At 43.4% G+C, this 21,349-nt stretch overlaps 3 protein-coding genes across 11 annotated transcripts in view; 2 read left to right on the top strand and 1 right to left on the bottom strand.

Annotated features, from left to right (window-relative positions):
- Positions 1 to 5,894: 5,894 nt before the first annotated feature.
- Positions 5,895 to 8,274, top strand: LOC135500184 (integumentary mucin C.1-like; the record flags this gene model as incomplete). Its single annotated transcript, XM_064791430.1, has 4 exons — positions 5,895 to 5,899; positions 6,223 to 6,314; positions 6,885 to 6,992; positions 7,340 to 8,274. Coding segments are annotated over exons 1-4 (1,140 nt in total), but the record flags the coding sequence as incomplete, so codon positions are not given.
- A 315-nt stretch (positions 8,275 to 8,589) lies between these two features.
- Positions 8,590 to 10,282, top strand: LOC135500183 (tetranectin-like). Its single transcript, XM_064791429.1, has 2 exons — positions 8,590 to 8,678; positions 10,024 to 10,282. The coding sequence occupies exons 1-2, from the start codon at positions 8,590 to 8,592 to the stop codon at positions 10,280 to 10,282; spliced, it is 348 nt and encodes a 115-aa protein (XP_064647499.1).
- Positions 10,283 to 14,397: 4,115 nt separating this feature from the next.
- Positions 14,398 to 21,349, bottom strand: part of LOC135500241 (calcitonin gene-related peptide type 1 receptor-like) — a 104,188-nt gene continuing 97,236 nt past the window's right edge. For 8 of the 9 annotated variants that reach the window (XM_064791558.1, XM_064791559.1, XM_064791551.1 and 5 more), the window contains one exon: positions 14,398 to 17,039. In XM_064791558.1, coding sequence (XP_064647628.1) covers positions 16,767 to 17,039 — 273 coding nt within the window. In that variant the 3' untranslated portion in view covers positions 14,398 to 16,766. Of the gene's footprint in view, positions 17,040 to 17,326; positions 17,532 to 21,349 lie in introns of all 9 variants that reach the window. The other variant, XM_064791557.1, reaches the window with a different exon arrangement.

The raw sequence follows: 21,349 nt of genomic DNA, 5'->3' as shown, positions 1-21,349 counted from the left end.
GGAAGACAGTCTCCTCCAGGATGAAAATCCTCCCAGAAGACACCCTGCTCTGATATATGAGAGGACAGTCTCCTCCAAGATGAGAATCCTTCATAAAGACACCCTGCTCTGATATATGAGAGGACAGTCTCCTCCAGGATGAAAATCCTTCATAAAGACACCCTGCTCTGATATATGAGAGGACAGTCTCCTCCAAGATGAAAATCCTTCATAAAGACACCCTGCTCTAATATATGAGAGGACAGTCTCCTCCAGGATGAAAATCCTTCATAAAGACACCCGGCTCTGATATATGGGAGGACAGTCTCCTCCAGGATGAAAATCCTTCATAAAGACACCCTGCTCTGATATATGAGAGGACAGTCTCCTCCAGGATGAAAATCCTTCATAAAGACACCCGGCTCTGATATATGGGAGGACAGTCTCCTCCAGGATGAAAATCCTTCATAAAGACACCCTGCTCTGATATATGAGAGGACAGTCTCCTCCAAGATGAAAATCCTTCATAAAGACACCCTGCTCTAATATATGAGAGGACAGTCTCCTCCAGGATGAAAATCCTTCATAAAGACACCCGGCTCTAATATATGAGAGGACAGTCTCCTCCAGGATGAAAATCCTTCATAAAGACACCCTGCTCTAATATATGAGAGGACAGTCTCCTCCAGGATGAAAATCCTTCATAAAGACACCCTGCTCTAATATATGAGAGGACAGTCTCCTCCAGGATGAAAATCCTTCATAAAGACACCCGGCTCTGATATATGGGAGGACAGTCTCCTCCAGGATGAAAATCCTTCATAAAGACACCCTGCTCTGATATATGAGAGGACAGTCTCCTCCAAGATGAAAATCCTTCATAAAGACACCCTGCTCTGATATATGAGAGGACAGTCTCCTCCAGGATGAAAATCCTTCAAAAAGACACCCTGCTCTGATATATGAGAGGACAGTCTCCTCCAGGATGAGAATCCTTCATAAAGACACCCTGCTCTGATATATGAGAGGACAGTCTCCTCCAGGATGAAAATCCTTCAAAAAGACACCCTGCTCTGATGTACGAGAGGACAGTCTCCTCCAGGATGAGAATCCTTCATAAAGACACCCTGCTCTGATATATGAGAGGACAGTCTCCTCCAGGATGAGAATCCTTCATAAAGACACCCTGCTCTGATATATGAGAGGACAGTCTCCTCCAGGATGAAAATCCTTCATAAAGACACCCGGCTCTGATATATGAGAGGACAGTCTCCTCCAAGATGAAAATCATTCAAAAAGACACCCTGCTCTGATATATGAGAGGACAGTCTCCTCCAGGATGAAAATCATTTAAAAAGACACCCTGCTCTGATATATGTGAGGACAGTCTCCTCCAGGATGAAAATCCTTCAAAAAGACACCCTGCTCTGATATATGGGAGGACAGTCTCCTCCAGGATGAAAATCATTTAAAAAGACACCCTGCTCTGATATATGAGAGGACAGTCTCCTCCAGGATGAAAATCATTTAAAAAGACACCCTGCTCTGATATATGAGAGGACAGTCTCCTCCAGGATGAAAATCATTTAAAAAGACACCCTGCTCTGATATATGGGAGGACAGTCTCCTCCAGGATGAAAATCATTTAAAAAGACACCCTGCTCTGATATATGAGAGGACAGTCTCCTCCAGGATGAAAATCATTTAAAAAGACACCCTGCTCTGATATATGGGAGGACAGTCTCCTCCAGGATGAAAATCCTTCAAAAAGACACCCTGCTCTGATATATGTGAGGACAGTCTCCTCCAGGATGAAAATCCTTCATAAAGACACCCTGCTCTGATATATGGAAGGACAGTCTCCTCCAGGATGAAAATCCTTCATAAAGACACCCTGCTCTGATATATGGGAGGACAGTCTCCTCCAGGATGAGAATCCTTCATAAAGACACCCTGCTCTGATATATGAGAGGACAGTCTCCTCCAGGATGAAAATCCTTCATAAAGACACCCGGCTCTGATATATGAGAGGACAGTCTCCTCCAAGATGAAAATCCTTCAAAAAGACACCCTGTTCTGATATATGAGAGGACAGTCTCCTCCAGGATGAAAATCCTTCATAAAGACACCCGGCTCTGATATATGAGAGGACAGTCTCCACCAAGATGAAAATCCTTCATAAAGACACCCTGCTCTGATATATGAGAGGACAGTCTCCTCCAGGATGAAAATCCTTCATAAAGACACCCTGCTCTGATATATGAGAGGACAGTCTCCTCCAGGATGAAAATCCTTCATAAAGACACCCTGCTCTGATATATGGGAGGACAGTCTCCTCCAAGATGAAAATCCTTCATAAAGACACCCTGCTCTGATACATGTGAGGACAGTCTCCTCCAGGATGAAAATCCTTCATAAAGACACCCTGCTCTGATATATGGGAGGACAGTCTCCTCCAAGATGAAAATCCTTCATAAAGACACCCTGCTCTGATATATGAGAGGACAGTCTCCTCCAAGATGAAAATCCTTCATAAAGACACCCTGCTCTGATATATGAGAGGACAGTCTCCTCCAGGATGAAAATCCTTCATAAAGACACCCTGCTCTGATATATGGGAGGACAGTCTCCTCCAGGATGAGAATCCTTCTTGAAGACACCCTGCTCTGATATATGAGAGGACAGTCTCCTCCAGGATGAAAATCCTTCATAAAGACACCCGGCTCTGATGTATGAGAGGACAGTCTCCTCCAAGATGAAAATCCTTCATAAAGACACCCTGCTCTGATATATGAGAGGACAGTCTCCTCCAGGATGAGAATCCTTCATAAAGACACCCGGCTCTGATATATGAGAGGACAGTCTCCTCCAAGATGAAAATCCTTCATAAAGACACCCTGCTCTGATATATGGGAAGACAGTCTCCTCCAGGATGAGAATCCTTCATAAAGACACCCTGCTCTGATGTATGAGAGGACAGTCTCCTCCAGGATGAGAATCCTTCATAAAGACACCCTGCTCTGATATATGAGAGGACAGTCTCCTCCAAGATGAAAATCCTTCATAAAGACACCCTGCTCTGATATATGTGAGGACAGTCTCCTGCAAGATGAAAATCCTTCATAAAGACACCCTGCTCTGATATATGAGAGGACAGTCTCCTCCAAGATGGAAATTCTTCAAAAAGACACCCGGCTCTGAATATGTGAGGACAGTCTCCTCCAAGATGAAAATCCTTCATAAAGACACCCTGCTCTAATATATGAGAGGACAGTCTCCTCCAGGATGAAAATCCTTCATAAAGACACCCGGCTCTGATATATGAGAGGACAGTCTCCTCCAGGATGAAAATCCTTCATAAAGACAGCCTGCTCTGATATATGGGAGGACAGTCTCCTCAAGGATGAAAATCCTTCATAAAGACAGCCTGCTCTGATATATGGGAGGACAGTCTCCTCCAGGATGAAAATCCTTCAAAAAGACACCCGGCTCTAATATATGGGAGGACAGTCTCCTCCAGGATTAAAATCCTTCATAAAGACACCCGGCTCTGATATATGAGAGGACAGTCTCCTCCAAGATGAAAATTCTTCAAAGAGACACCCGGCTCTAATATATGGGAGGACAGTCTCCTCCAGGATGAAAATCCTTCATAAAGACACCCTGCTCTGATATATGAGAGGACAGTCTCCTCCAGGATGAAAATCCTTCATAAAGACACCCGGCTCTGATATATGAGAGGACAGTCTCCTCCAGGATGAAAATCCTTCAAAAAGACACCCTGCTCTGATATATGTGAGGACAGTCTCCTCCAGGATGAAAATCCTTCATAAAGACACCCTGCTCTGATATATGAGAGGACAGTCTCCTCCAGGATGAAAATCCTTCATAAAGACACCCTGCTCTGATATATGGGAGGACAGTCTCCTCCAGGATGAAAATCCTTCATAAAGACAGCCTGCTCTGATATATGAGAGGACAGTCTCCTCCAGGATGAAAATCCTTCATAAAGACACCTGGCTCTGATATATGAGAGGACAGTCGCCTCCAGGATGAAAATCCTTCATAAAGACACCCTGCTCTGATATATGAGAGGACAGTCTCCTCCAAGATGAAAATCCTTCAAAAAGACACCCTGCTCTGATATATATAGAGACTGTCCTCTCATATATGAGAGGACAGTCTCCTCCAAGATTAGAATCATGAGATTCTTCCAGAATGGCTCACTGGTGACGCAAATACATGCAAATGGTGACATTGCGTCTCATCTCAACAGATTATTGACGTCGTGACGTCAGCAGGTGCTTGTTGTGGCTCGGAGAATGCAAGTCTTGTCACAATCAGTAAAACTGCCGCAGCCTTGGCATGTGTGGAAGAGATTTCCTGCATTTCTGAGGCTGACAATGTTTCCGCTAGGGCAAGGGTATTCGGATGGATCGACCTGCGAAACCATTCATCGAGATACCTACCATTTTGTACACTCAACATGTTCAAAAGAACTGAAAGGCTCCGTGCCATTCTACTGGCTGATATTGATTTGTATTTTGACTTTTCTGCCTTGGGCCTTTTATTTTTCATTCGATTACGCTGGCGGAGAAGCGGCTGCACAAAGGCACACTGCTGGTAACGGCAGAAGACACGGAAGAGGTAGGTCTGCCAAAAAATGTAGAGAAATACCGGTATTTTATATCGTTGTCAATTGTATATTTCTTATTTACGGTAAATCTGCGCCAGGGAAACCTTCATTCATCTGCCTTTCCTCCCTGTTGTGTTTTGTTTCTAAGGCCATGGGAATTATTAATCCTGTTTACCGTCCACCTCCCGCATGGGTTCTGAGCGAACATGAAATATTTTCATAATAATCTTTCCAGTGGTTCATCTTTACCTTAAATGATTGAAAAACACAATAAAAACTTGGCAGGGTAGGCTCTTCATCATAATAATGACATTTTTTCAATGCCTCATGTTGATGACCGACCTGATTTCCATTTACTGGAACTCGCTGAATCGCGTGTTTTGACCAGTAAATCAGACTGTAAATCGAGAATGAATAATGAAAAATGAAAAAAAGCCTCATCATCTTTTTAAATCTCTCGGTAAACAGGATTAATCATTCCCATGGCCTAATCCTGATTGCCTTAGATTGCTGGGGGAAGCCTGTTGTAGTAATATTTAGCCTGGGAGTGAGAGACCGGGCTATCTGAGCGTGTGCTGGCTCTGCGAATGACAACACCTGAATCAACAGACCATGTCAAATGCAAGATTGAGGCCAGAGAAAGAGTTATGTCCTCACAGAATAAGAGGACATGTCAAGGATCAGACGAGGTATTAAGTTTCACTTCTCCAACGCAGATTTGCGGTAATAGAGAGTCTGATAATTTTGTCAATCTTTCCGAATTCCGTCCCCACTTCGATCACGACTGCACCATCATTGATTGACATGTCAAAGAAGGTACGTCATTGATGACGTAACAACAGAACAACTATGTAGTTGTGCACGACGTCAATTGAGGTGTGACATTTAGGCCAATTTACAAGTTATAGGATATTGAATCAACGGTTAGAAGTGGTTAAAATACTGTAACGTTTCCATGAAGATGGAAATGTAAGCCCAGGGAAGAAGGGGAAGAATCCACAGAGGTCCACTTCGTGACTCTTCTGCCTAAACCCTTTTACAACTGACCTTTAATACGTATCGTGAGCGGTTTGTTGGGCGTTGACCAGTCATGCTCACCTGGAACAAGGGTCACGGTGGCTTCTGGCATTGTCGGAAGTCAGCTTCTTCTGACGGATTCGCATTTATTTTGTTTGGGCTCTGATTCGTGTGTTTCAAACCCTTGTACATATGCGGACACTTGATTCAATGGCCTGTGGGTACAGTTTCCTGTGCTGTCATCTCGACTTCGGGGGTGGTCATGGGGTGAGGTTTTGTATGGATTAAAACAGTGGGAAATGACGTCGAGATTTTGATAAAATTCGCCTACAGTTTAAAGCACCAACCGTCCGAGATGTTGAGAAATGTTTTCCTTTTCCACTAGGAAATGACGTCCAAAAAAACAGAAAAAGCATTACATGTAGTTCATTTTGAGGGGCGTAACGCAGAACACGTCTCCTGCTGATGGATAATAGCTCATCTAAACTTCTGTTGTGTAAGCTGCTGATTTATTTTTTTTCAATTTGAAACCTTTCAGCAGCAGCATCTGAGTTAGGGCGAGGCTATGTTTCCCCCGACTCTCTCTTCAGAGGTATCCGCTCCGTTACCGCATCGGAGGGAACAGTCGAAGTGTTACAGCGGCTCAAGATCGACGTCTTGAAGATATTTTCGTCCAACGATGGTGAGTGCACCGTCAATAGGCCTACATATTATTATCAACTTAAAGTCAGCACACATGCTCGAAAATACGTTGTTTTTCGGGTAAGATTAGAATGGCTTCCAATAGAACCGCGAGTGCACGACGAGTTGGGTTCGCTGCAACTGGTGACATCTGGCGTTTCCAAAAACTAACTTTAACATGCCGGGCTACGACATCATGTCTGCGGTATGATTTATCCCCAGAGATATCAAAGAAAATCACGCAGAATGCGTTGCCACATGTTCTTGTTGTGAAGCCATGTGGTCAAATCTGAACTGTTTTTCCCGCAAAGCAGCGCAATTAAATATTTAAGGGTGTTTATTTCACAACATTTCAATATCTTCCAGTAAGTCCCCACGGACTGAAAATTGATAGACGGATAGCTTTGATAAGTCAACCATCGACAATTCATCATCATGATTTCCCGGTAGCAAGGAGAGAGAAAAAACATTCTAGAAATCGCCGTCATGAAGTCGACGTCGATCTGGCGGAGGGGGGGGGGGTCAGGGTTATATTGACTCCTGCGTTTACAACTTTTCTCCCCATTTGCAGTCAAATTGTTTAAAACCAAACAAGATACCTTGCCAATTGACGGCCATGTTTTGGAGCGGTATCAGCTTGAGGTGATGATAAAGTTCCCACCCGCAGGAGGTATTGAAGGTAGGGACGTTTGTGATGACGTCATGTGACGTCATTTCATGCTATACATGTATATTGACATCTTACAATGTAGTCATAAGTGGATTTTCTCTAAAGTTATTCGCTGTTGCTGTTGTCACGTGGCCGTAAACCATTATGCCTAATGCGGCATTATCTTTTGCCGTAGGATAAGTACGGTAGCTACCATACTTTGGTTTTTGCCACACATAAGTGGGCGAGGTGACAAAGACTTAGGTCACCAAAGACCAAAACGAACTTAAAATTCTTCGAGAAACCGGGCCCGGCCAAAATCTTAAAATTACATTGAAAATTGACCTATCCTTCTAATAATCACCTTCAAATTCTAGGGACGACAACAACAGCGACAGTGCCAATAACTACAACAGCGACGACAACAACAATGACAATATCAACGACAACGCCAACAATAACGACGGCGACATCGTCAACAACAACAACCCCGACAACAACAACGACACCAACCACAACAACAGCGACAACTCCAACAACAACTACGACATCGCCAACAACGACGATGACAACAGCTACGACAACGCCAACAACCACAACACCAACGACGACGCCAACAACAACGACGACGACAACTCCAACAACAACGACGACACCAACCACAACAACAACGACACCAACCACAACAACAGCGACAACTCCAACAACAACTACGACATCGCCAACAACGACGATGACAACAACTACGACAACGCCAACAACCACAACACCAACGACGACGCCAACAACAACGACGACGACAACTCTAACAACAACAACGACACCAACCACAACAACAACGACACCAACCACAACAACAACGACAATTCCAACAACGACAACGACGACGACTCCAACAACATTGACGACAACTCCAACAACAACAACGACAACCCCAACAACGACGACGCCAACAACGACGACGACAACTCCAACGACAACGCCGACAACGACAACTCCAACAACAACGACGACGACAACAATTACGACGACGACGACAACTCCAACGACAACAACGACGACGCCAACAACGACGACGACAACACCAACAACAACGACGACAACCCCAACAACGACGACGACGCCAACAACGACGACGACGCCAACAACGACGACGACAACTCCAACAACAACGACGACAACCCCAACAACGACGACGACGCCAACAACGACGACGATGCCAACAACGACGACGACAACTCCAACAACAACGACGACAACCCCAACAACGACGACGACGCCAACAACGACGACGACGCCAACAACGACGACGACAACTCCAACAACAACGACGACAACCCCAACAACGACGACGACGCCAACAACGACGACGATGCCAACAACGACGACGACACCAACAACGACACCAACTACAACGACTCCAACGACAACTCCAACAACAACAATGCCATCAACGACGACGACGACACCAACGACAACAACAACGACGACGCCAACAACAACGACCACCCCAACAACGCCTTCGGTTCCACCATGCCGTGCTTGGCTAACTCATTACGGTGATAAGTGTCTTAAGACAGTTAAATCTGAAAAGCATTGGCAGCAAGCCCAAAACTACTGCAGGAAAATGGGAACCGACAACAATTTAGGCGTAGGAGACCTTGTAACAATCAAGGACGAGGCAATGAGGGATTTCATTCGTAATGAACTAGTGATGTAAGTGTAAGATATACGTGGTGCAAGACTCCTTTGGGGGCTTTCAATGAACGCGGTCGCCAGATACCAAATTTCGAGAGTACTCTAGAGTGACTCAGCCACTCTTTCTCTTGCATTACCTCAGAGAGTGGCCCGCAATTGGCCAATATTATGCTACCAAATGTTCTTGGCCAATAGCGTAACTCGATTCACATCATGTGATTTCAAGTCATCACATCGTATCGGATCCAAAAAAGCAATAACGGATCCAAAAAAATGTCGTATCGGATCCTAAAAGGTTTTATTGTATATTTCATTAAAAACAAATTGTTTCATTATTTTCCTTTGGATTGATTTCTTTGCCAAGACATTTGGTTGCATAATATAGCAAATAGTGGATGTTTAAGGTCGTCCAATATGGAATTTTGCTGGACGAAGAAATGTCATGGCGGACGAGGCTTTGCGAGCCTCGTCCGCCATGATTGCGAGCCTCGTCCGCCATGATTGCGAGCCTCGTCCGCCATGACATTTCTTCGTCCATCAAAATTCCATATCGAACTCCCAAACATCCACTATTTGTATAATAGTGGTTATGTGGCAACTTACCCACATTGGTTTCAGGCGCTCTGCAACTTGGTGATGCACAACTTGGTGGCAGAACTTGTCTTCCTTCTAAGTACATAATCAGGGTCTTCAACGTTGGTGTGTTCCTTGTCTCGAGTCTGGGTTTGATCTGCCCTCTCCCTTGGAAGGGGCTATGTACATGACATAACAGCAGGCCAGAGCCAACCCAACACACAATAGCTTCCATATATAACAAAAGCCAAGAAGGGTCAGATTTCCCTCACAAGATCTGGGCACAATAACCAGGGTTGAGACTCAACTTATATGTGATATAAGACTAGGCCCCTATTACTAATAAACTATAAACTAATACTCTACGTTCAAAACTATAAGATCTCAATACTCTAAATGTTGCATTACAAGACTCCCACAGTTACACACTGGCCACCAAGCGGGAGCGTATACGTAGGGACAACGTACATTACAGAGGTCAGTCGTCGATTTTCAAACGTGGAATATTTTAGAAATTAGGCCCACGCCAGTGGCGGCTTCAGCGCCACCACGTGGGGCCTAATGGTATTAGGCTAATGTTACTCTCATCCTAAAGATTTTGTTCCAACTCTTTGTAATTGCATTTGGAGCTTATAATATGCTCGCTGTGATTACAGTTATTAAGACTATTGCAACTTTCGAAATTCAGAGGCAATTAACAATTGCGTTAAAGGCCGACACTGTTCGTTGAAAATCTGAAATTTGTAAATTGACATAAGTTTACATTATTTTCTTTGCTTTCTTGTCCTAGGGAAGTGACGATTGGGCAAACAACATGGCTTGGTCTAGGAGACGAGGAGTCTGAAGGCGTCTGGAAATGGGTAGACGGCACTCCATATGGCTACAGCGACTGGGCCGAGGTGAACGGCGTCCAGCAGCCAGCTGGCGGGGTTACAGAAAATTGCGTCGCGATGGACTACACGAGTTTTCCTAATCACAGGGGCAGATATGATGACCGAAACTGCATGGAAGAGCTTTGGTCCATCTGTCAGTTTGCTGCAAATTTATAAGCCAAAAAATTGTGCCTGAGCTCGGGTGGTGATGATTGCCGGCTACGTCACTTACCTCGACGATTTTTCCGTCCCCAGGTGCGCAGTGCCAGGGAACTACGTAATGCTTGGAATGTACACATTTATCTACGAGACCACTCGTGTGAAGGAAGGAAGATTTATGGAATTTTAATTAAAAATCATACAGTTAACTGTATTATTATCATTATCATTATTTTATCAATACGTAAAAATGTAATGCCTATGTCTTCTTGATCATAAGAAAGGGTTTTCATTACCGTGAAAGAAATTCCGTCTGCAAAAATGTACACTGTCAGCGGAATTTCGCACCATAACGGAATCTCGGAATGTCGAAAGCTTGTGACGTACACTGTATAGCCGACGGACTGGCCTAAGCTCATGCCGAAAAGACATTGGAAAGAACGTGGAGAGTGGAGGATGGGGAAGCACATATTTCAAGAGTTACAAGAGCTTTTGTTAAGTAAGCAAATCGAGATATTTTGTCGTTTTTTTAAAGTGCGAAAAAATAAGATGTGAGACAGAGTGGAAGGTTTTGGCAAGTTTAACAGCTGGGGATCAACATGGTCCATGACCTGCAGATGATATGTCTTCTTTAGGGGTTGTTCGTCTCTACCCCCAAAGAATATCTTGTCTGTATTTTCAAATATTTGCTAACTTGAGATAACAAAGTTTATCTTATCACAAACAGGTTTGAAACGGATAAATTACCTTGACGTTTCATGACTGGTCAAGTCATTTCATCAGAAGTGTCTTAGTTCTTCTGTTGACCACTGGAGGTAATCGGCAATAACGGACCATGTTGCCCAGGACAATCATTCCATCAGTTGGCGGGACAGCAAGGTTATATACCGGGAACCCAATCGATACCTTCGCTGGATAAAGGAGTCGATATGGATCAGAAAAACACCCAACATGAATAGAGATGAAGGGGGCTTCAAACTACCTCACGTATGGGACCAGGTTTTGTTGGCCACTACCTCTAGTGGTCAACAGAAGAACTAAGACACTTCTGATGAAATGACTTGACCAGTCATGAAACGTCAAGGTAATTTATCCGTTTCAAACCTGTTTGTGATAAGATAAACTTTGTTATCTCAATATACAACTGAACAGATGAACCTCATTAAGGATTTGCTAACTTGTCAATATTTCTGGCCAAAGGAATTAAAATATTATTGTAAATTCATCCTTTTATGAATAATAACTATGTATAGCCAGACAACATATGGAGTCTGTATTTTAGTTGTGCTTTAAATATAAGTGTTTTAATTGCCGTTCAATGCCCCCCCCCCCCGTGTGTTAGCTTTAACAACTGTCTTTCACGGGAGAAAGGTCGTTGAGAATTATTCAGTTATAAAAAAAGTAGAATATTGTTCGTCTTTTTCCGTTATTGTCCGGTCCGGCGTCCGATTGGCAATATTTTTTACTTGCAGTGGTGACCAGAGCTAGGAACCAATGCGATTGACGCTTGTGATTCAAAAAAAGAACACAACGGAAAGAAAGATTGTCAGAATATTGTGGGATCGAGGCCCAACTAACCTGCTCACCGAGGAGATTACTTCCGCCAGGCGCAACAGGCCAAGTCGTGACGTCACGGGGGTAAACAAACCCTGTCGCACTCACACGTGTAGCTGCGGATGCGTACTCGAACGCGCTTATTCATTCAGTTTTAGTCAGCTGACAGAGCCAGGAAATGACGTACGGCAGTATTTCTGACTCCGCCTTCAAAATACTTGGGAGCCATTAATCTCACCCATGGCAACGTCTCGTGTATTTGCAGGAATCGCAGTGCCGGTTGTCTGTCTACTCATGATATTTTGGAAGTTATACAAACCGTATCATGCATGTGCTACATTCCATCACGTGACTGTCTTGATCACGGGCGACCCGGTGTGACAGCGGATATAGTCCCCCTGGAGTCATAGTCCGGTAGCATTGTATTTGACCAATTAAGCAGCATGATCTATTGTACCGCTAACCCTAACCAAAACATTTAGCAATGCGGGCTATTGTTACACGGACTATCAGCCCTAGGACTACTATCCCTTGCACACCGGCGTTTTCTCTTTAGTTTCCATCAACGCCGACAGATATTTGTTTACTTGGACACTGTCATCACCAAAAACTATTGATAGGTTATTCTCGATACAAAAGTTCTTTCCATTCGATACTCCCCCTCTCGCCATTTTAGTGAAAAAAACGTTTCTAAAAAAACGAACAACCGAACACCGAAAATGTGGACTCGATCGTTGGTAAATTTACCAAAATAACCTGTAGCCATTTGGTAGGACAGAAATGTCCAAAATTTTGACATCGTTGGCCCTATGCAATAAATTTTGAGGTAAACTTGCCACCCAGTTTGCTTAACATCACATGCAGTACATTTGTCTTTATCTCTGATGCAATTTATACTGAAGAGCCGGGCCGGCGATGGATGGAATTTGCCAAATTCGCACATATTCAAGTTATTTTCGTGGCCTATCTTTTTAAGTTTGAGGTATTTTAGAATAGAAATTGAACCCGAGGCGGAGGACCTTGGTTGAGTTACCAAGACACTCGAGGGTGGAGCTAAAATACAGTCCAAACCCTGTCGGCTCGGGTTTGGACTGTATTTTAGCTCCACCCTCGAGTGTCTTGGTAACTCAACCAAGGTCCTCCGCCTCGGGTTCAATTCCTTAATCAGAGCAAATCTTGATAACATCGACCCCCACGAAACAGCTTGATTCTTGGGGGCGAATAGGCCTAACCTGCAACAGCAAATAAACGTAATATGTTCACCATGCATCGATCAATTCTGCGGTCAAACGAGCACAAATCTTTTCTGATTTTCCGCGCGTTCGCCGCCAAATTGATAGAGTGTCCTGCAGGATTGATGTGAACACCAGCGTTCAATCATAAAACTAACACCAACACTAACGCAAATCACTAAAGCCGTCATCAACTTTAATTAAGATCCAGACGCGAGTGTTCTTTGTTAGCCTTACCTAATTGACGAAATGAACGAAATATAATGGAACGTGATAAAATCATGCTTTAATCATCGCCAAATGTTGCCAACTCGATGGAGAAGAAGCGGGCGATAATGCCGGACCGTCCAGGACAGAACCGATACTCTGTTCAAACACAACCATTATATGCTGCATGGACATTTAGTTTAGATTTGCCTAAAGCATAGTCGCCACTCGCCTTACCAATTATCTACCCATATTTTCACTCGCGTGATACTAACTAATGTTTTTCTTTGCTAAATTGAGGTGTTGTTAGCTATCGGGTTTCGGCAACGCAACAACGATGTTAAAGGACTATTGGTATTATTAATGGTAATATTACCCATCTGTCGGCTGCCCAGTTACCTCCTATTCTACATAAGTAGTTTCCATCAACAAATTGCACAAAAAAGGAAAAAATTCAAAATCTGACTGAATTATCAAGCTTTTCCGATGTTGACTCCGAATTGACTGAGTTAGCTCTCCATGCGTTGATCCTTTCCATGTGGAAAGATGCACTAGTAAGGCGCGTGCTGGAGCAATGAATCTACACTGTGACGACTTGGTGTTGATATCACAGACGCTTGATTACCCCGCTACTGCGACGATAATGGAAATGAGGTTGCGTCGTAATAACGGGGTGACGTGATCTCGGATTTCGGCGTGCATTCACGTTCGGGAGAGGTTTTTCGCGCCAGGACTTGTGAGTTTTTCTACTATCTAAGAGCTGAAACAAAATTGGAAAAGAATCAAACACGTTCAGAAAAATAGTTTACTGATGAACCAGACGAAAAACTAACATACTGCAGTAAAAAGCCGCCCATTTCTGTAAAGGATTTTCCGACTACCAGCAACAATCATGTACTGATGTGATGCCCTGACGTGCTTGCTACATGCCGCCCATTTAGTCTTTAGTGTCTTCTGAGATACTCTGAATAGCGTGTTTTTCAAGAGGGACACCGTGCCCATCGTGCATTTTGAGACGCCCTGACCTGCTACATCTGCCCCTTGGTAGCGACCAATCTTCTGTCCTCCGATAATCCCTAGATAGAGAACTCTTTGACCTGTAAACAGTGCCGTTTTAGAGAACAACCTTCTCTCTTTGAGACGCCCTGAATAGACAGCTCGACATTCATATAACCGGGATATATCAGGCGATAGCCAGCTTTGAGATAGTGATTGAGGCTGATGAGCTCTCAATTCGGAGTCGACAAGTCACCAACGCCTTTATTATTTCAGAATATATATCAACTTTATTCCTAATCTGTTTACAATGTGACAGAAATGTTCTAGGCTACAAGCGGCAAAAAACGGTGTAACAGATATTGTAATCCTTGGGTAAGATAGTCATTGGTTGCAAAGTCGTTTCGCTTTCCATGTTAAAATACAATGTGCGCTGCGTGCAAATAATTGGAAACAAGTTTGTTGCTGTTTGATGTTCACGTTACAAAACCGGTGCAAACGTTTTGTGGTCAACACGCGCACGACCACACACAAATATTGCTGATATTTGCAAGCAAAAGTCTGCTACTTAGACCATGCTTAAGATAATGAATTGTCTCCATTTCCAAGCGCAGCTTAAAGGGATCGAGTCTATAACCGGCAGCCAAAGGGCAGGAGTACACGAAATCGTCAATAGAGGTCTTTCCTTTCTCATCAAAACTGTTCGCACTTGCAACTTATTTATCGCCAAAGACAAGAAAACTCAGTCACTTAACCTTGTATATTAGTCACATAAAGACAACTAGTGTGACCCCATATTCCTGCCTATAGTCCCGCTTTAAGTTGCTGAGGTACGCGATTATTCCAGAACCTTTACTTTTGAATGCGTTTGTACTCAATCTACCCCTCTTCTCGCTATATACTTGGCTATTGTCCAAATTAGAAAACGTGAATTAGCTTCCCCGCTCTCTTCGAAAAGTATTTTTAGATCTTTGTGTTGGTCGATATAGAAACAATTAGAAATGTTTTTTGGCCGTCACACAAATATGGACTTCTTAGGGGTTTCTCGGCCAAGTGTAAAACCCCTAAATGTTTTAGAGATGGCTTGTCATAACGCTGAAAACCTAACAGGGCGCATGCAATATTTGAATTGAGGTTTTTCAAAAGCCCAAAAATCGTTATTTTGAGGGTGTAGGTACTGCTACCCATAGTCCCCCATTAAACAATTTGTCAAAACTGTCAACTGTCTCTTAACAGAAAAACAGCGGCACATATCATTTTCAATGATAACATTTCATGCTTAACATTTAACAATTCACGAACAACCGCGACTTTAAAATCAATCCAGTTTTACGAAACTGGTGCCGCGTCTCAAGCACTTCAAAATATGTACAAATTGTGCATATAAAATACATTTTGTGGTACGTTCGTCATATAGAGTAAAATCCACATTTTATACCAACAAACACAGTGTATCACCGTCGCCATGGAGATAATACGTCAACAATGCGTCAAATCTAACCTCATGCAAGAATATCAAGTAGGACGCTCAAAGACGCAATTCCGATACTGGGCAGTGAACATTTTCATATCACAGAATATGACGAGAATACTACACTTGTCACATCCTGAACAAAATACATTTGGGCGTACACTGAGGAAAAGTACTACTTCCGGTGTACGGCGGAAGTGAATACCTCAATCTCAGCCCCATTCCCGTCTACCCAACTACGCCTCTCATTATATATAGCAACGTCTGATGATTGAACGGAGTGATCAATCAGCCGAATATCACGCGAGGTCTCTCAGTGAGGCGCGCGGTTTACTAGGCTGCCTCCATCTGCGTGATTGTGTTACCGTGATCGCGTTATGGTGTGCAGAACTCGCCCGAGTTGGGATTCAAATTGACTCGTGATTTATCCGAGTTCGGTTAGACGGAAGTCGGATAAATCCGGCCGCGGCGTTCTCTACCGTAAATCCTTCCGCGTTGAATACACTGCTGCACAAAATCCACAAGAATCTTGCAAAGAGTGGAGAGGTTTTTACAGGGTAGGATTGCAGTGGGATTTGATCCGACCCTGTAAAACTGAAATATTTCGTGTCATTCTTTCTTTCAAAACTATATCTCACCAGCACAACATTTTTCCATATTCGATATACTCCAACATTGAATGTATCCGCTATTTTCATGAGCCAACATTGTCTATGCAATAGATAGAAAAATCAAATACGTTATTTACATACATGTATATCAACAAAAGCAAATGGCTTGGAGTTTTAGGTCACTTTTGGATTTATTATTCAATTCGGCATGCGAATTCACTCCTGCTCTTTCTGGCAGAGAAATTTGACGTCACATCCGCTTTTGACGAAATTAGTGTTTTAAAAGTATCGTTTGGTGAATTATGCTAATGAGATGCACATTTATCACGTGCACACGCGTATTTATTCAGCACCGCAGTAATCCAGGATATCGTACAAAAACCTGAGCGTGATGTAATCAACAGTGCAAGTCAAAGGTCACCACGCATGCGTCATACAGCACTACAACAGACGGTATCGTTTTGTTGTTTATTTCGCCCGAACCTGTAGAATTTTTGCTTGTTTTTCGATTTGTTTTTGTCATTCATGTTATTTTCCAAACATGGCGAAGTCGGATCACAATTCATCGACTTTTTTCCGCTGCCGTCCGTCATTTTGTAGTCATTGGGAGTTTGGGTGACCATCGTGCATGGGGCCCCCTTGCCCATACTTCGGCCTCGCATCAACTGATGTTGACCCCATTTGCGTTTCATTATCGAAATCACCTAAGAAACGAGAAGACAAACATGAAGAGAAACAAAAAGTATTCTGTGACGTAACATAAAATAGTGCAGTGCGATTGGCTAGAGCATGCACGTGACTAACGACGAAACGACGGCATTCGTACATGTACCAAGCATCCTATTTCCAGTTCATATCGTCGTCAAAAGGTGGCGTAAGCGTGAACGTCGAAAGCGAAGCAAAAACCGAATCTTTCAAGCATTCGTCGCAACGGTAAATCCTGTCCGTAGTTATCAATAGTTAGTATTGAGACGACAAGTTTCGAACCTACGTCGATAATTAATAGTAGCTCATGATCAGAGCCTCGCCTCTTTTGTTAAGGGGACCTTGGAGTCATCGTTTGGCGAAGTTGGCACGTGCGAGACAGAATCTACCGGGGCCATGGTAACCGTGGTACAATACGTCCCTCTCCGCGACCCATTATAGGCCCGCATCATTCGCCTCTGGCCATACTTTCTTTTCATAAGTGCCACTACCTAGCAATAGAACAAGAATAAGCGTTGACAATAAAACATTGAGGTCAACGAACAAACTCAAGGACCTACCGGACTTTACGTTCCTAATATGTATACCTTCACCGTGACACCACACTGAGAACGAGGACAGTATATTGCTGGGGAAAAGGGTCACCCATCGCGTCAAAACACTGACAGAACCTTTCATCCGTATGCATTTTTCAGATTTGCAAACTGACTGCAGTGGACTATGGTTGACCACAGCAAACGTTACCAATAGCATCCCGCGAAGTTACTATTTATAGCTCACAAGGTCATTTGCATAAGATATTGATGACGTTTTAGTCACGTGACAGTCGGACATCGACACTTATTTCTACGCATTTGAGCTTATTTCAAAGTCAATTATCTTTGACCCTGCATTGTTTTTAGCATGAATGATACCATAGAGTCAGAGAGATAAATATTCAGAACAATTATGTAGTATTCCCAACACTCGGACATGTGCCAGATTGAATCTAACTGCTCTAGTTAGAAAGCCTGAATCCATTACGAAACCGCATGTTTGTCCAACATTGCCTGTAATTCAGCGATGGGGAAATAGAGGGCAGCAGCTGCAGTGACCTCATCATCGTGGAATGCTATTTGGCTGGAACCTGAAATCCGATTAGAACGCCTTCAAAATGAAGTGAATGAGAACAGACTCCCGCCCATCATATTGGCATTCACTTCGTTCTGAAGGAGTCATTCTAATTGCTATCGGATTTCTGGTGCTTTTTAATGGTGGTGCCTGTGGTCAACCCTTAAAGCTGAGAGCGCACAGAGATCATGAAATCATGGCTTCGTGTGCTTCGTGCTTTTATAGTAGGTCAATCTATCTCCCCAAGACCTCCGATAACTTCAGCAACATCAACGAACGAATCGCTCATAGTTACATGAAGCCTCGTACGTATGAACTTTTTTAAGGATACCGACGAAAATTCCTGACTTTGTTTTCGAAGTTTTCTTGGGATGAAATATACTTATCGTTGTTATTCACTAAAGAACATCTCATGCATTTGCAGATAGTGTGCATTTCATTCCAAGCGAAGTTCGAAATTCCTACAATCCCCTTTTGTGATATTTTGGCCCATTTTTGATCAAAAATTATTAATATTAACTCGATAAACCGTATGTTGGCAGACTGACAATATTGATCGAGGCGACCCTTCACCCGGCAATACACAGAGTAATAACACACGTAGGTTCCAGCACCGGACCGGACTTCACATGAAAAAGACTTTGAAGGAGATTTCTAAGACAGAGAATGAGGTGGTCAAGAAGATGAGAAAAAGTAGGCGAAATTGTTTTTTGAAGCTTTTTACACAAAATATAGGGTAAAAATGCCTTTGGAATAGAATTTGTAGAAAATATGTCGTACTTTTTTAAACAGTAAAAACGAATTGGTGAAAGTCAGGTTTCAATTGTGTTGTATTCTCTGCAGAATGTTCGGTAGTACCGTATTTCAGACATTATCTATATTATAACCACTGTCGCGACAAGCACACGAGCTTTATTGTGCATGAAACGGGACATTCCACTGTTATATTCTTTTGTCAAAAGGGTTGAACAATAACAAATTGTTGGACATAACATTTCCTCCGACACAGTTTACATAGAACCACACGGGAAACGGACATGGGTCGGCGTATTCGAATACCGTACGGCTCTAGTTTACATAGAACCACACGGGAAACGGACATGGGTCGGCGTATTCGAATACCAGGTTCACATACACTGTGCCCAATAAATCGAACGAATGTACTCGTTACGACCAACATGCCAACGACTCGCCCGAATCTTTTCTCCAACAAATTCTAGCGGGGGTTTATTGCTCTCCTTCCACCCCTCACTTTCACCAGTCACAAAGACCGGGTAGGCCTATTGTTACCAGAAATCTATTCCGCACGCTAGCCAGTCAATTGGCACCGTGATACCCAGTGGAAAAGATAATACAAGAGCAGAATTATCCTGTTCTATGTCACGTAGTGTAATGATTCACGTGACACAAGACTACGCATTGTAAGAAGTTCAGCTGTACGTCGGAGCGAAACCTAATGGAATACTCCCTCGTCGACCTTCAGCCGTCACGATGCCCCTCTCGTGGTAAACAGCTTTGACGAGGACCTTGTCATTTCGCTGAAGCAGTACGTAGCGTAACAACTTACAATGCGAAGTCTGTCACTTGAGCCGCGACACAGTGTACGCCTGGCGACAGTGGCTGCTCTGATATGTTGTCTGGTTGAAGGATAGAATTGCAAGACCGAGGAACGTAAAGCACATAAAATCGAGCACAGTTGATTGAAATATGATGCGCAGATAATCAGAGCGTTCGTAGACTAATCCCACTTTGGAAATTCATGCATGTCTGGTTTGTCACACTCTAAAGCACCTCGCAAACGAACCTTTTCTATCGCTGCGACCTGCAATCTAATCGCAGGCGACCAAATTCCCTCGTTTGCGCTGGTCATTGCAGGTGCTTACGAAAAGAATCGGTGGCCGATGCGACCTGCGATTACATGTTTCAGCCGCAGACGTGCGATCTTTTGAGCGCAACTGTCGCTTGTCGCTGCGAAAATTGTCGCAGGTCGCACCGATAAAATTCACTCGCTTTAGCCTCATTTTCACCACAGCCGTTTTAGGAGATGACCTCCTCAAAGGAATGGACCTGTTGCCATTTCCTGCTGTGCAGACGCATAGCGTCACCGGAGTCAGAACGAGGCTGAGAGTGTAACATTGGGAAGCGCAAATCGAGGTTGGATTCGTCGATTTGGGGATTATAAGAAACACTCCGATTACTGCCACCATGTAAATTCCTCTAATCTATGCCTTTCTAGGAGCATTGCTTTCAAATACTTCAAAAAATAAGTCTTTAGCAATCGTGTCATCAATTAATTCGAAGTCGATAGATCTTCAGTGTAATGCAGTATTCTTATGAGCACTAACAAACTGGTTGTAATGACAGTATGCATATTACATTTTGGGTATGAATCGTACATGCAATTATACGAATATGATATCGTGAATTAGTTAGAAATCGTGGCAACAACTTTACTTATGAAATGTAATTTACAACATAGAGAATGTGACCGGACCGAAGTTGCACATATTAAAGGACGAGGCGGTGGAACATGTTCGAAGGAACGTGTTACAAGGAATGTAGCGTTGTCGCGCTGCAAATATATGATAGAACGCGCGAACAGTTTGGGTAGGATATTACAAACTCTTGTTGATGACAAAAACGACATTTCCCGAAGGAAGGTCTCCGTGCTCATTTCTTGTTCAGGAAATAGTATGGGAATATTCCAAGTTCGAGCATTCAACCTCAGGTTCGGTTTTGCGTCGGGTAGCAGCGTCACGTGGCCGCGCAGCGGCGACTCACAACGTGAGGGACGATGACCACTGCCCCAACACCCAACCAAGCAACCAACCAATTCCTGTTGAGGAGAGAGATGCTGGAAAAAGATTTTATTTCTGCCACAATAATCAGTCTTGCATCAAATCCATAATGCCTCAGGTGATTGTTACAGTAGTATTCATTGGTCCGTTCAAGACAGATTAACATATTCATGAGTTGCAATCTCGGCACCCAATCAGCGTACACGACATAAAAGGTAAACAACAGCGACATGGACCACAGTTGAATGCAGGCCACGGGAATGCATAGATTTGGGACGTGCTTACATTTAGAAGGTCAAGGCCAAACGCAATCATCAAAAGCAGCCATTACAGTCGAGTGACGAGTGATATTTACAAAGGTGAAGTGAGTCATTCAAGGTCACATGTGATTAAATGGAGAA

The sequence above is a fragment of the Lineus longissimus genome, chromosome 16, assembly GCF_910592395.1.
Source record: "Lineus longissimus chromosome 16, tnLinLong1.2, whole genome shotgun sequence".
NCBI classification, from domain to species: domain Eukaryota; kingdom Metazoa; phylum Nemertea; class Pilidiophora; order Heteronemertea; family Lineidae; genus Lineus; species Lineus longissimus.
The sequence above is the reverse complement of the archived record's forward strand: the minus strand, read 5'-3'. Positions and strand labels throughout refer to the sequence as shown.

Coding starts and splice junctions, on each gene's coding strand:
- LOC135500183 (XM_064791429.1), top strand. CDS start 8,590: ATGGGAACCGACAACAATTTAGGCGTAGGAGACCTTGTAACAATCAAG. Junction 8,679..10,023: donor ATTCGTAATGAACTAGTGAT/GTAAGTGTAAGA, acceptor TTCTTGTCCTAG/GGAAGTGACGATTGGGCAAA.